Below are 13,394 nucleotides of genomic sequence, written 5' to 3'. Positions count from 1 at the left end.
TAAAGTTGATCATTAGATGATATTGAATAAAAGTCATTTGAGCAGGAATTCAGAACCAGGTGATGATTCTAAATGTTGGGCTTTTAATGTGAAGGAAAATGTGAAATATGCAGTCCGTTTGAGGAACTATGGAAGCCGCACAGCCAATGGAGATGGAGGAATGACCACTGTCCAGTGTCCAGATGGTGTGACGTTTACTTTCAGTACATGTAGTTTGAGCAGCAATGGCACAAATCAAACACGGGGCCAGATTCCACAGATTCTCTACTACAGGTATGCGTTGACTTTTTGGGTCAAGTGAGTTTTGTTTAAGAATTTCGTTTGAAACAAAAGAGTTTAGATTTATTCCCCGCCTTTCTCTCCTGTAAAGAGTCTCATGGTGGCATACAAACTTTTCCCTGCCCTCTCCCCACAACAGATACCTTGTCAAGTAGGTGGAGCTGAGAAAGTTCTGAGAAAATTGTGACAAGCCCAAGGTTACTCAGCAGGCTTCATGAGGAAGACAGGGGAAAACAAATCCAGTCCACCAGATAAGAGTTTGCTGCTCATGTGGAGGAGTAAAGTCCACTTGGCCCAGGATATTGTACCATCTGTCTTTTCCCTACAACCCTTTTCCAAGGCAGAAAAAAATGTTCCACTCATTGGACATTAAAAAGAGCTTTCTTGTATGAGTAGGACCAGGCCTTTCAGGAGATCATGGTCCCTTTTTGTTTGTTTTTATGGCCCAAAAAGGGGTAGGCAGCTTCGTCACAAACCATCACTAGGTGAGTGGTAGAGGCAATTAAAGAGTGGTACAGGGTAGGAGGGAATCAGTGCCAATTGCAGTTTAGGGCTCATTCAGTGAGGGTCCAGGGTGCCTCGGTTGCCTTCCAGATGAGGGTGCCGCTTATGGACACTCTCAAGTCAGCTATGTGGTCCACCCGAGGTACCTTCATCAGGCACTATGTCCTCTTGGTGAGAAAAGATGCTGATGCTGGGAAAGCTATTCTCCTTTCTAGTAAGAGGGATCCTTGCTTTCTTCTGTAAGCAGCTGACTAAAATCCCCAATATGGGGCTGCACTAAGACCATGGATGAATGCATTTACCATAACTGGTGCTCATCTAGTCTTCAGTGCAGACACACATTTCTCCCTCCTACCCCACTGGATGCCCTCTTCCTGCTCTTCTGGCTTATAGTTTTAAGGACATTGGACGGCAAGTAACGAATTGCAGGGAAGGGGTGTGTGCCTCCCTGAGTCATGTGACTGTTTGGGTGGGAAGGAACCATCACGAATGATGCAGGGAGGGCAACACCCCCTGTTGTTACTAAGGGCTATAAGAATTCTGCTGGATTGGCTAGTCTGCATAGGCACAGTTCCCAGTGTGTCTGCACTGAAGACCAAGATCACAGGTGTCAAACTTGTGGCTCCTCCAGATGTTATTGACTACAGTTCCCATCATCCCCTGCCAGCATGGGAACTGTAGTCCATAACATCTGGAGGGCCTCGAGTTTGACACCTATGATCTAGACGAACACCAGTTGTGGTAAGTGCAACCAGGTTACTGTGGCCAGTCCCATTCAAAGACTAAAAAGTCATAGGCACACATGTTATCACATTTGGGGAGAGAGAGAAGAAGCTGCATCTAAAAATTTGAATACTCCCCCCACCCACCATAGATCACTTTGGCTGCATGGTGAGGCAAAAGAGATGCTGTGTCTGAAAGAACTGTATGATAACTAGGATGTGTGAGGAATCTATAGAATGGAGAACACATCCAAGGAAACACATCCTAGGCGTTTGCTTCTGCTTCGGCACGTCCCCGTGGGTGCAAATGGCTGCTTTTCTTCCTCCTCTTTGTCAGGAAAAGAAGAAACCATCTGAAGGAGGCAGGTTCTGAGCACTGCAATATTTCAACTTGGAGAAAGCGGTAGCCCTCTGGCTGTCCTCATAACCTAAATACCTTCAGAACTCAGAATCTGGCTCCCCCAGCTGGCTTACCTGCTGTCCAGACAAACCATCTTCAGACCTATCTGCTGTCCATAACAACACTTGTTTGGTTTGCTTTGCATCCCCAAATGTGGCATTAGGTAGCTCTGTGAAAGTCATTTATCTTAATGCTGGGTGCACAAGCACAGCCACTGCTTCTTCATTGGGTGGAGATTTTACCCTCCCTCTCCATTAAAAAAAAGACTTTGGGGATTTTTCTGTAAATTTGGGGGCTCCCCCAAATTTGTAGGAAAATGCCTCCTGTTTATACCTGGCCCCATTCTCAGGATTTTTTAATCCACACTGGAAACAGTTCAAAATTAGATATTATTATTATTGTGACATAGCTCTGTTATAGAAAATAGAAAAGCAACATCTATTGATAACCATAAATCAAGATGTGGAAAGAATTATATTTAACAGTGCTTCTAAATTTGATTTGATGTTGTATTTCCCTAATGCACTTATGAGCATATTGTATATTAACTGTTCCATTTTTCCAGAAGCGAGTATGATGGTGACCTACAATCGCAGCTCTTAAGTAAAGCCAATGAAGAAGATAAGAACTGCAGCAGAGCGCTTTCTGTCGTGGGGGCTGTGGTGCGAGCTGCTAAAGACCTTTTGCACAGGGCCCTTGCTGTGGACGGTAAGAACGAGGCACAGAAATGTCAGCGTGTTCCTCTCTTTTAGCCCTCATTCAGAGCAGTGAGGCTCCATGCAGCAACTGTTTACCCTGAGGACACTGTTGAATATTTACATACCATTAAGGTGATGTGAACCCTGACCTGGATCGCCAGGCTAGCCTGATCTCATCAGATCACAGAAGCTAAGCAGGGTCAGCCCTGCTTAGTACTTGGATAGGAGACCACCAGGGAAGTCCTGGATTGCTATGAAGAGGAAGGCAATGGTGAACAACCTCTGAACGTCTCTTGCCTTGAAAACCCTAATGGTTTGACATAAGTTGGCTGTGACTTGATGGCACTTAAAACACACATGTTGTTTCAGGTTCAGCTGCCACCACAGTGTTGACTTGATTCTCTCCCTATTCTTTCCCAGTGTATTTTTTAAAATTACTCCTCCCATACACTGGAGGTTCCTCTGGGTGTCTGGTTCTGCCTCTTGTGGCAGCTATTTTCTGGATGGCTCCCCTTGTGGCAGCCACACCCTATGTCAGAATCCCAAAGGTGCCCACAGGCTCAAAAAGGTGGGGGACCCCTGGGATACTGGATGAGACACAGCATCTGAAAAGCTTGGCATAGAAAGCATAGGTTTGGCATAGAAAGCAGCATTTGATGATATTGATCTAAAAATAGGTACAGTTTTAAATAACAGCACCAAATGTAATCTGACTAAATATGCAGGATGCAGCCTGGTCATCAGAGTTGAGTATTTTTCATTAGTTGTTACATGGGAGTTAAACACATTCTTAACTACTCCATAGCTTAACCTTAAAAATCATGACATTTTGTTTTTCAACGTGGTTGCTTCAATATATCTTAACTGTTTAGTTGAGTAGTTGTATATTATTTGCACATAGAAAAATATCTAAATATCTAAATCTTGTAATGTCTTCCTTTAGCTGAAGACATTCCAGAACTGCTCAGCTCTTCCAGTCTCTTTTCCATGCTCCTTCCTCTTATAATAGCATATATAGGACCTGTGGCTGCAGCAATTCCCAAGGTAAGTCTTCAGAATGTCTGGAGACTCAGTATTGTAAGTTTAAGAAAACATCTTTGAGCACTTTACCATTGTATTGACTCATGGATCAAACCATCTTAAACTTTGTTGTGTTTGCTAGCGCTTTGTGAATTTCTTCTGTGGTTGCAATATGAAGTTGTGCAACTATCATGCAAGGACTATCAAAATTGTCAGGGTACAATTATGTTAATAGAAAACTATACTTCTACTTGAGGATTTTCTCTCCAGCAATTTTCTGCTATCCCAAAAGTTTGGACTTTGCTGATCACCTCTGAAAAGGAAGTGAATCTGTAAAACTAAAAGGAACAGCCTCTAGGAGTGAAGTTTCTTCATCATGTTCTATCTCAGTAGAAGGTTGGCAAACATCACCCTTTAAAGCTTGCTGAGTAGAAGCAGACTCAACTGCTTCTCAGAGTTGGCTCCGACCCTTTGAATACTTGAACATGTAGTAATGGAAATGAGGCAGACTTTCTCCTTTGTCTTCTCCTTGCAGTCCCACATCAGGAACTCCACATTCACTGGCAAGCCAAGGAAACTCTTAGAATGTATTGAGTGGAAAGTTCTCCTCCTCTTCCTTTTTAAATAACAAACCTGTCATCACAAAGGCAGGGGGGAAGAATGTCATTGTTTTTGCCATTAGAAAGAGAGGAGTGTTAAAGGTTAAGAGTTTTCATCATGAGGAAATTAAAGAATTGGTGATTGAGAGAGGATTATGTCACCGTGGGCTTTAAAAAAAGCTTTCAAAAAGTAGTAGTAAAATTTGATGATTTATCCCTGTGTCTTCTGTGTTCAGGTGAAGTACACAATGCATGTAATTACTGGTTATGTAAGCAATTCACACCAAAAGCGTGGAATAAAAGTTACTCTTTTGAAAAAGATCCTATGAACAAGTTTTCGCACAGAGCCCTTGTGTTAGACAGTCTCAGCCACAGTGGGCGTTTCCTCTTCCATTAAAACTTCAATGTGGTCAGGAACCCTTTAAAAACGTATAATCTTGCCAGAACTTCCAGTTACTTGGAAGAGAAAGCCTGCTGTGTGACAGAGGCTATCTAATATGCTCTTTTGCATTATGATGGTAGAGTAGTATGATGGAGTTTGTCCAAAGGAGCCAATGAAGTGTTTCCATAGAGATTTTGGAGATTGCTTAAGTGTCACAGTGACACAGGACATCACTTCCAGTTATGAGACTGGAAATGACATTTCAGTGAAATGCAGCCCTGCCCCCGAAAAGCTCCCAGGGACAGTGATACTGGGAAGACATGAGAAGGGAGGCAGGAAAGAGGGGAAATGGTACAGATCACCCTCCCCAACTCCAAGTCCAGGAATTCTATTATTTTTAAGATAGTAATGTTTCAAAATAGATTAGATGTATGTAAATCTAATCTGTCAACATGATGAGTTTTAGCTTCACGTTATGAGTCAGAGTTCAAGTGCTTTCATCTTCATCTAATGCTCTATCATATACTTTGTCGTACTCCAGGTTGCAGTTGAGGTTTTTGGCCTAGTTCAGCAGTTGCTTCCTTCTGTCGCAATTTTGAACCAGAAATATGCCCCTCCTGCCTTCAACCCCAACCAGTCTACAGACAGCACCACAGGAAACCAGCCGGAACAAGGGCTTTCTGCTTGCACTACCTCTAACCACTATGCCGTCATTGAATGTGAACATCCCTACAAACCAGCTGCTATTACCCACTACAAGGTAGGCAAAAGCCTGCATGAATCTTCACAGACCTAGTTAAAGGTTGTTTTGAGCAATGCTTAATTCTGGTGCAAAGTCTTAAGGTGAGACTAGGCATTGCTACTTTTAACAAGTCGTGTATGGGTTTGCCAGGCAACAGCTGTGGGGAGCTGCCTTTTAAAGATCTGTAGGGGGCTGATTCTAATTTGAACTATGGCATGGAGGGAGGAGGAGGGGTTCCTGCCCCCATCCCATTTTCCTGATGCGCTGTTATAGAAAGTGGCAAATAACATCTCCTAGGGCCATTTTGGCTGAGAAAATCTTGTTGAACATCACAATGTCTAGTTTGAGCTGCTTCAGATCCTATGTTAAAGGCTGTGACGACTTCCTCTGTCCTGCCCTGGCAAGGGGCTCTCAGGACTTTTTCCATCAAAGCTTTAACTGTCACTGTGAGGGCTCACTGAGCAGCCACCAACTGTTTTTGGCACTGTGGTAGCGTAAATGGATATTGATTTCCCACCTTATGAAAATGAGTGAACTAACTGAGAGAACAATAAATTACTCAGTTGAAACAGAGGATTATATTATAAATATAGAATTCTCGAAGCCCTTTTCATTTCCTTTCAGACTTCCTAAAATGCATAAAGGCACAAGAGGTTTTGTTTATTTTCAGGAACACAAAAAGATGTTGGCAAGATCAAAATATTCACAAGTTAACTGTTATCAGGCAAGTCAGCAAGTTGGTATATACCTAAATGCAGGCTGCAATTTTCTGCTGGATTAACTCCAGTTATCTCTTTCCTTGAGTTCAGCAACTGCCTCTCTTGTAGCTATTACAATCTCAGGCTTCCCCATAGGCTGTTTCATTAAATAAATAACTATAATTGTTTCAAAACAAATAGTAGTTCTTTGTTTCCTAAGAAGATTTTCGTCAGACTTTTAACCTGATGTTACTTTATACACTCTCCAAAGACAATCTTGTCTTGGTCAAAGGTTAATTTTCTTGAGCTGGATTTTTCTCCAGTTTTCTGACCTTTGTAAAATAAAAATCCACTCCTGACCCCCTTTTTTTCCTGGATCACCACTCTCATAAATATCCCACTTATTTTCCAGAATGGATCTTTCCCCTTTAGAGAACTTCCAATATCAACCCTGTGTCAGCTTTAAGGTGTCCTTGTTTAAAAGTTCAGGGACAAAGTACAGATTTGCTTTCTCTGCTGTTTTAGTCCCTATTCCACAGAGCCTTCTTAACCCTGCCAGAGAATGGAGCAGTCTGGTTATGCTTCCGTTCAACCTGCTCGGACTGAATAGAACCCCTCCACAGAATTCTCTCACCACTCAGACCTCTTTCTGAGCAAAACTCCACAAAACTCCTCCCAGAATTCCTGTGCTCTGGCTAAAGGACCCCCCCCCCCCCAACATTCCCTCCAGTCAGTCAGTCAGGCAGAGGTCTGCATTCTTCTTACCAGAATGTGTCTAAATGTCTGTATTTGTCACAAAGGCCAAACTAGATGTGGCCCAGAAATATAGGATTAGGGTCTTTTGTAGTTGTTGGGGGGTTTTTAAGACTAAAAACAGTGATGAATGGTCCTGATTTGGATCAGGGACAAGACACTGGGGGAGGGAGAATTAGCTAAGCCTTCTTCTCTATCCCATTTTCTTAGTCTTGCTGCACCATGGAAACATAATATATGTTTCTCCCTACAAAGTAAGTAACAGTGTAGAGGTGGAACTATGTTCAGGAAAGTGTCATGGAGGGAAAAATAAAATCTCTCATCCCCATCTATACCGCAGCCCCAGTCCCTATCTTTTTATACTTTTAAAAATATGGGAGAACCTAAACATGGATTTCCTTCACCTAGTTTGCTCTGAAAAAGCTGTGAATACCACATATAAATGGTAGAATATATTAGCAGCAATTACATGGTGTTATAAGGAGGGAATATCTACATTATAAACATCAGGAACTGGTTTAAATACAAGTTCTTATCTGCATTACAGTGCAATGTACTACTACTATATAATTAACAGATGTCACATTGTCTACATGTTAAGGTATTTTCACATTTTTTTAAGGACTCTAGCTCAGACAGTTCTAGATATTTGGTCACCTATGCAGGGTAAATAACCAGAGCACAGAGCTCAGTCATTCTCCAGTTGAGGTTTTGTAATGAACAAGCTAGCATTTTCTGCTGGAGAGGTTCTAAAGTTTATGTTGCAGGTCAGTTTTTGTGTTTTATCTTGTTTTAGGGGTAAATTGTGCAGTGTTGAGTCCATGTCTTATGAAGGCTTTGAAAAAGCTGCTGCCAAATTATAACCAAGTTCTGTATCTTAATGTTGGTCGAAAGCCTGAGGTGGGCGTGCTATTAGGACTGTCATGCTTGCTTGTCTGCCCTTTTCCTCAAGCATTGTTCTTACATGGTACTGGTAAAGAGACATCAGGTAAACAGTCAAATAAGAGAGGAAACATCCTAGTGAAGCAGGTATAAATGGATTCATTTTATGACTGAAATACAAAGGACAAAAAACAAAATCCAAGGATATAAATCAATTTGTCCCATCCTCTCAACACAAAATAATCCTAATCAAATTCAAGGATAACATGCTTGTCTGTTTGTATACTATGTTGATTTTTAAGAGGAAGATTGGCATTTCGTTGAGGTACCAGAGCTTAATACTATAGTAAACTGTGGCTAGAGTGTCAATGAACAACCATTTCCCAAAAGATTCTTCATCTCCGCTACTTTTACTTTTGCTTGATATTGCATTTTGTTCATCCTTATCCAGAAAAAAGCTGTGTCTCATAATTTATTGGAAAAATACATTAATTGCTGCGTTCCTGCTTTTGTTCAGGTGACTTTTCCAGAATGTGTTAGGTGGATGACAATAGAATTTGACTCGCAGTGTGGAACAGCTCAATCCGAAGACGTTCTTCGTTTGCTCATTCCTGCCCGAATTCTCCAGAACTCAGGATTTGGACCAAAGCAGATTGCTGTCCATGAAAACCTTAACTCATGGATAGAACTGAAGAAATTCTCAGGCTCATCTGGATGGCCTACTATGGTCTTAGTGCTGCCGGGTAAACACAAATAACTTTTTAAAATTAGCTGTAGTGGCTGGCCAACATTAACCTGAAAAGAAATTCTCTCGCTCCAACCAAATGAAAAATTGTGAATTTCATGAATGAGAGATTCTAAGTGAAACTGTAGTACAGTTGTTTCAAAAAGTAAACATTATTTGAAATAATAATTTTTTTCCTACACTTCCAAGCATCTAAAGCAGGGGTAGGGAACCTCCGGCTCTCCAGATGTTCAGGAACTACAATTCCCATCAGCCCCTACCAGCATGGCCAATTGGCCATGCTGACAGAGGCTGATGGGAATTGTAGTTCCTGAACATCTGGAGAGCCGCAGGTTCCCTACCCCTGATCTAAAGAAAGTTGCACTGTGCTGGTAGAGAAATAAGTAAGAGTGAATTTGCATGCCCCTTTCCTCCACTGGAGTGCCAGAAACAGGCTTTAGATTGACTGTAGACAGTTATGCTGCTCTTTAGAAACTAGCATCCTGTTTGTGCAAAAATGCACTGGAGGAACATCGGTTAAAGATCAGCAGCCTTGGCTGGGCCAAACCTGTACAAGTTAATTACTGGGATAGACTGTAGAAAATTTGAAAAACAAACCGTGAATAAATGATGGATAATTTACGTGTATGTGATATCTGCAGATAAGCCCAGAAGGCAGAGTACAAATTACAGGTAGACCACATGTGTGCTTTTTCAGAGAATTGGGTGAGAATTGTTTTTATTTCTTTGCTAAATTCACTATTTTGTCTCAGGTAATGAAGCACTTTTCTCGCTTGAAACTGCATCAGACTATGTGAAAGACGAGAAAGCTACTTTCTATGGTTTCAAATGTTTTGCTATTGGCTATGAATTTAGTCCAGGACCTGATGAGGTAAGAATTGATTTTTATGTACAGTAGCTTTCAAAATAATCATGCAAACACTCCATGCATCTCGTTGTTATTCCTCCAGGTCAGTAGTGGGAATGTTAACCCCATCTCATCTGAAACACAAAATTCATATCATATACAGGGTTCATTGTTCTAAAATAATTAATTTGACTTCTTTTCTGGTGTTTTCTTACTGTCTTTAAAATACCAGTGTAGTAGTGCACTGCCGACCCAGCCCAGTGCGTGAAATTAGTAGAAACGTTAGGGGCCTTAGCCAGGACCTGCTGACCTTACCCGAGTCGCATCGCACCCCCCTCCTCATCCCCCATGGAGTCCACTTGGTGGAAGTGAACTGTACTGAAGCTCAATCACGAGCAGGGGACAATGAATGTCTTGCCCCAGGTGAGGGATTGAGGCTCCAGGCAGCGATGCAGCTCTTCTCCATGCGGTAGCCAGATGAGATCATGCATCACGCATGATGATCTCCCGACCTCCCAGCTCTCCCGGAACTCCCCCCCCAGTCCTCCCTCCTACTGCGCCCCGATAGAGTATTAACAATAAAGGTGCCAGGAACCGGCCAGGCGGAGACTTCGCTAGGAACCGCGGACCTCCGGTCTCCAGCTGCTGGCGATCTCCGCAGATGTTATCTCCAGCGTCTCGTACGTTCTTACGCTGACCCGCGTGGAATTGACTACAAGCTGGTGCGAAACCGGGAATCCTCGAACCTCCACCCTGCTCACATTAAGCGCCTGGGGAAGGGCAGCGATGCGAAGTCCGCTGGATGTCGAGCGCATCCAGGGACCACCGTTTCGGTATCGCCTGTCCTCTGGATCCAGGCGCATCCAGAGACACAGCGTCCTAGGACACTCTCGTCCGGCGGAACACCGGTGAGTATGGGAGCTTGCAAAAGCAGGAGCTTATGACAAACACGTTGACGAACTGAAAGCGTTAACGAAATCGGCAGGAGTCCCCGTAAAGAGAAGGGAGCTGCGCAAATTGGTTGAGGAGATTGAAGCTCAGTGTCCATGGTACCCAGAGGACATTGAATCCTAAGGACTAGGAAAACATCGGGCGCACTCTTCGCACAGAGCCTCGCGCGCCGATGTCGCTGCTACTGACGTCGAGACAATGTTCTGTCGCCATCAGCCTGCAGACCTACGGCTCCCTTGCTGTAGGCCGCCCTCCTTTCGATCTTTCACCTTCAATTTCCAACCCGAATTTTCTCTATCCACTAAATTGGACGCCTGTCCTCCTTCTGCCCTCGCTCCTTCACCCATTTCAAACTCTCCCCGGCTCAGCCGCCTCTGCTCCGCCTTCCTTTTTCGAAGCCACTGCACCTCCGTCAGCGCCACGTAATGGCGGGTTTCAAAACTCTCGCAGAGCGTATTAGCCCACGATCTGCAGAAGAAAGAAACCCTGGCGGAAGAGCGATGCGATATTCTTGCATTGTGCCCCATCCACTTCCACAGATACTGAGGAGGATGGCATGGTTAAGTGAGGTTGGCGAGTACCGCCCCCGGAGCTATAATATCCTTACCGAGCTCCGCAAAGCAATGCGGGGCGTAGGAGTCACTAGCCCCTTCGTGAGAGGCATGCTGGAAGCCATCGCAAGGAACCACCTAATGGTTCCAGATGACTGGAAAACCACCTTTCGCATGCTCCTGAGCCCTGCGCAATTTGTGGTCTGGGAAAGTGAGTTCCGCCAGCAATGCTTCAACAGAGCAGCCACCTCTGGCGGTACCTACACCGCCAGCTCAGCTTTACGGCTTCGATGCTTTTGCCAATCCCAACGATCAGATTGTACTGCCTGAGGCCACCCTTACGGTCGCCTCTGAGTGCGCCTATAAGGCATTTGTCAAAGTCCCCAATGCCGGCCAGCCAACCCAGAGTTTCTCCTCCATCCGGCAAAACCCCAAGAGCCCTATGCTGAATTTGTGAGACAGGCTCCAGGAAGCGCTCAAGAGGCAGGTAGATAGCGAGGGAGGCCCAAAGCGAGCTCCTCATCGCCTGCATAAAGAGAGCGGCTTCCGCGGAGTGCCGCGGGGCAATCACGGGCCTGGGCAAAAATCCTGAACTGGCCGACATGCTTAAGGCTTGCCAGGACAGCCGGATCCCTCAGCCCACCAAGCTAGCCTCCTCGCGCAGCACTCTCCACCGGCGGGAGACAGTCTCAGGATGACTGCTTCAACTGCGGCAGACCCGGACACTTCGAAGGGAGTGTAGGCAGCCCGGTGGGGGGGCCTACAACCCCGATGGAGGAGGGTCCTCCCCCAGGAGGAGAAGGCCACCTAAAACCCGGTGCCCACGTTGCCAGAAGGGCTTCCATTGGAGAAACGACTGCCCGTCAGGAAACTCCCGCCCGGGCGTCTCCCCAGCCCAGGACCAAGGAGGAGAGTACTAGAGCAGACCCAAGCGCCAAGGCCCTGCCAAAACCACCCCCCTCTCGTGGCATCTCGGCTGCGCATGCACCCAGCCCATCTCCTTTAAGTTCCCCCACGAGGTTCTTGTCGCCCCAACCCAGTATGCCGAGCCCATCCCTACCGGGACAATTGGGCTAGTGCTGCCAAAGGCCTCTGCCGCTGAACAGGGACTGTTCATCGTCCCCGAGTGATCGACTCCACGCACCAAGGACCCATCCACCTCCAGGTCTGGACAAACATCCCACAGGAGCTGCCCGCCGGAGCCAGCTGCGCTCAGCTGATTCTCTTGCGCCATGTGCTGCCCGCTGCCGACCCAATAAAGGCTACGAGCCCCAGCAGCCAACATGGCGCAGCCTACACCACCGTCGCGAGCGGTGGAGGCTTATCGGGAGCTCCGTCCATATCTGGAGCCTTTCGCCATAGAAGGATGTAAGTTCAAGGGCCTGGTGGACACCGGCGCTGATGTTACCGTCATCAGAGCAGCCGAGTGGCCCGACCAGTGGCCGACCGAGGCTTGCCCGCACATCTGGGGGGGGAGGGGGGAGACAAACCGCGAGACGGAGCATCCGCCCGCTCACGGTCAACAGCCCAGGACTCGGCGGCAGCTCACAGTCCGCCCATCGTTCTAGACATCCATGTCAATCTCTGGGGAAGAGACCTCATGAGTCAGGTTAAAAGCGACTCTGGTCTGGGATGGGTAAAGCCGTCACGGATCGTTGATTCCAATCGTGCCTTCCGAAGTTGCCTCCTAATTTCCACAGGAAATCTGTTTCCCTCTCCCCTCCCCTTTTCCTTCTGTTTTTCGACCAGTAAAGGCGGGAGGGCCAATTGGCTGACTGGCCCTCCCTGGATTAAAATCTGGGCCCGTCCTGATACCGCAGCACTGTCAGGACAGGCCCCAGTTAAAAGGGGCTGCCGTCATTATGCGCCTAATACCCAAACCCGTTTGGGTTATGGCTGCCCAGCTCCTGGCAACTTTATCAGTACCACATTAAAGGCCAGGCTCAGCCGAAACCGCCCCTTTAGGAAGCGGTCTCGGCGGGCGGCAATTCCCCAAGATAATTCGATCACAAAATTTAGCACCATCCAGCTTCCTGCATTAGCCGCAAGGTCACGGTAAGTGCAACTCCCTTGCAAAGAAACCCCCCTTCCTTTCTCCCTTGTGTGTGCGAGGAATTTGCCTCTAATTGCCTGATTGCTTCATTCCCCGGATGCACCCATCCCCCCAAAAGATGCTTCCAAAGCCCCCTTTGTGTTGCTGATTAAGCATGCATACCCACAATCCCCCCAGGACCCGCCTGTTCCCTCCCCCCTCGAGGCTCGGACCCGCGCCTTGACGCACCCTGATGACGCTCTGAAGCCAATTCCCACCAGGGTCGCCTACCTCCTGCCCTCCCTGTCAAACAACTAAAGAAAGAGGAGTGTAGGCGGCCCCCAGGAAGGTTGCATTAAAAGCAACCTTCACAGGCTGCAAAACAAGCCTTCTTCCTTCCCATATTAAATCTAAACACTAACTCGATCCCAATCTCCCGCCATCCGCTCTAGAACTGAGCCTGGCGGGACCCGGCCCCCCCCGTAACCTGGGAAAGGGGGGTGTGTTTCAGTCCCTCTTCCTACAGGTTCCCGTGGACTCCGATTCGCCATGACAGGCCAACCCATGGAATGGCGCCAGGAGGAAACCA

General features: G+C 46.2%; 1 protein-coding gene across 15 annotated transcripts in view; it reads left to right on the top strand.

Moving 5' to 3' along the window:
* MYCBP2 (MYC binding protein 2) overlaps positions 1 to 13,394 on the top strand; it is a 187,214-nt gene that overhangs the window by 90,162 nt on the left and 83,658 nt on the right. For 14 of the 15 annotated variants that reach the window (XM_048493683.1, XM_048493685.1, XM_048493682.1 and 11 more), the window contains 6 exons: positions 95 to 273; positions 2,471 to 2,613; positions 3,547 to 3,647; positions 5,146 to 5,364; positions 8,197 to 8,422; positions 9,177 to 9,295. In XM_048493683.1, the coding sequence (XP_048349640.1) occupies positions 95 to 273; positions 2,471 to 2,613; positions 3,547 to 3,647; positions 5,146 to 5,364; positions 8,197 to 8,422; positions 9,177 to 9,295 (987 nt within the window). The remainder of the gene's footprint in view (positions 1 to 94; positions 274 to 2,470; positions 2,614 to 3,546; positions 3,648 to 5,145; positions 5,365 to 8,196; positions 8,423 to 9,176; positions 9,296 to 13,394) is intronic. The other variant, XM_048493684.1, reaches the window with a different exon arrangement.

Source organism: Sphaerodactylus townsendi, linkage group LG04, assembly GCF_021028975.2.
Source record: "Sphaerodactylus townsendi isolate TG3544 linkage group LG04, MPM_Stown_v2.3, whole genome shotgun sequence".
In the NCBI taxonomy this organism is placed as follows: Eukaryota; Metazoa; Chordata; class Lepidosauria; order Squamata; family Sphaerodactylidae; genus Sphaerodactylus; species Sphaerodactylus townsendi.
Note: the sequence above shows the minus strand (reverse complement) of the source record. Positions and strands in the feature narration are given on the sequence as shown.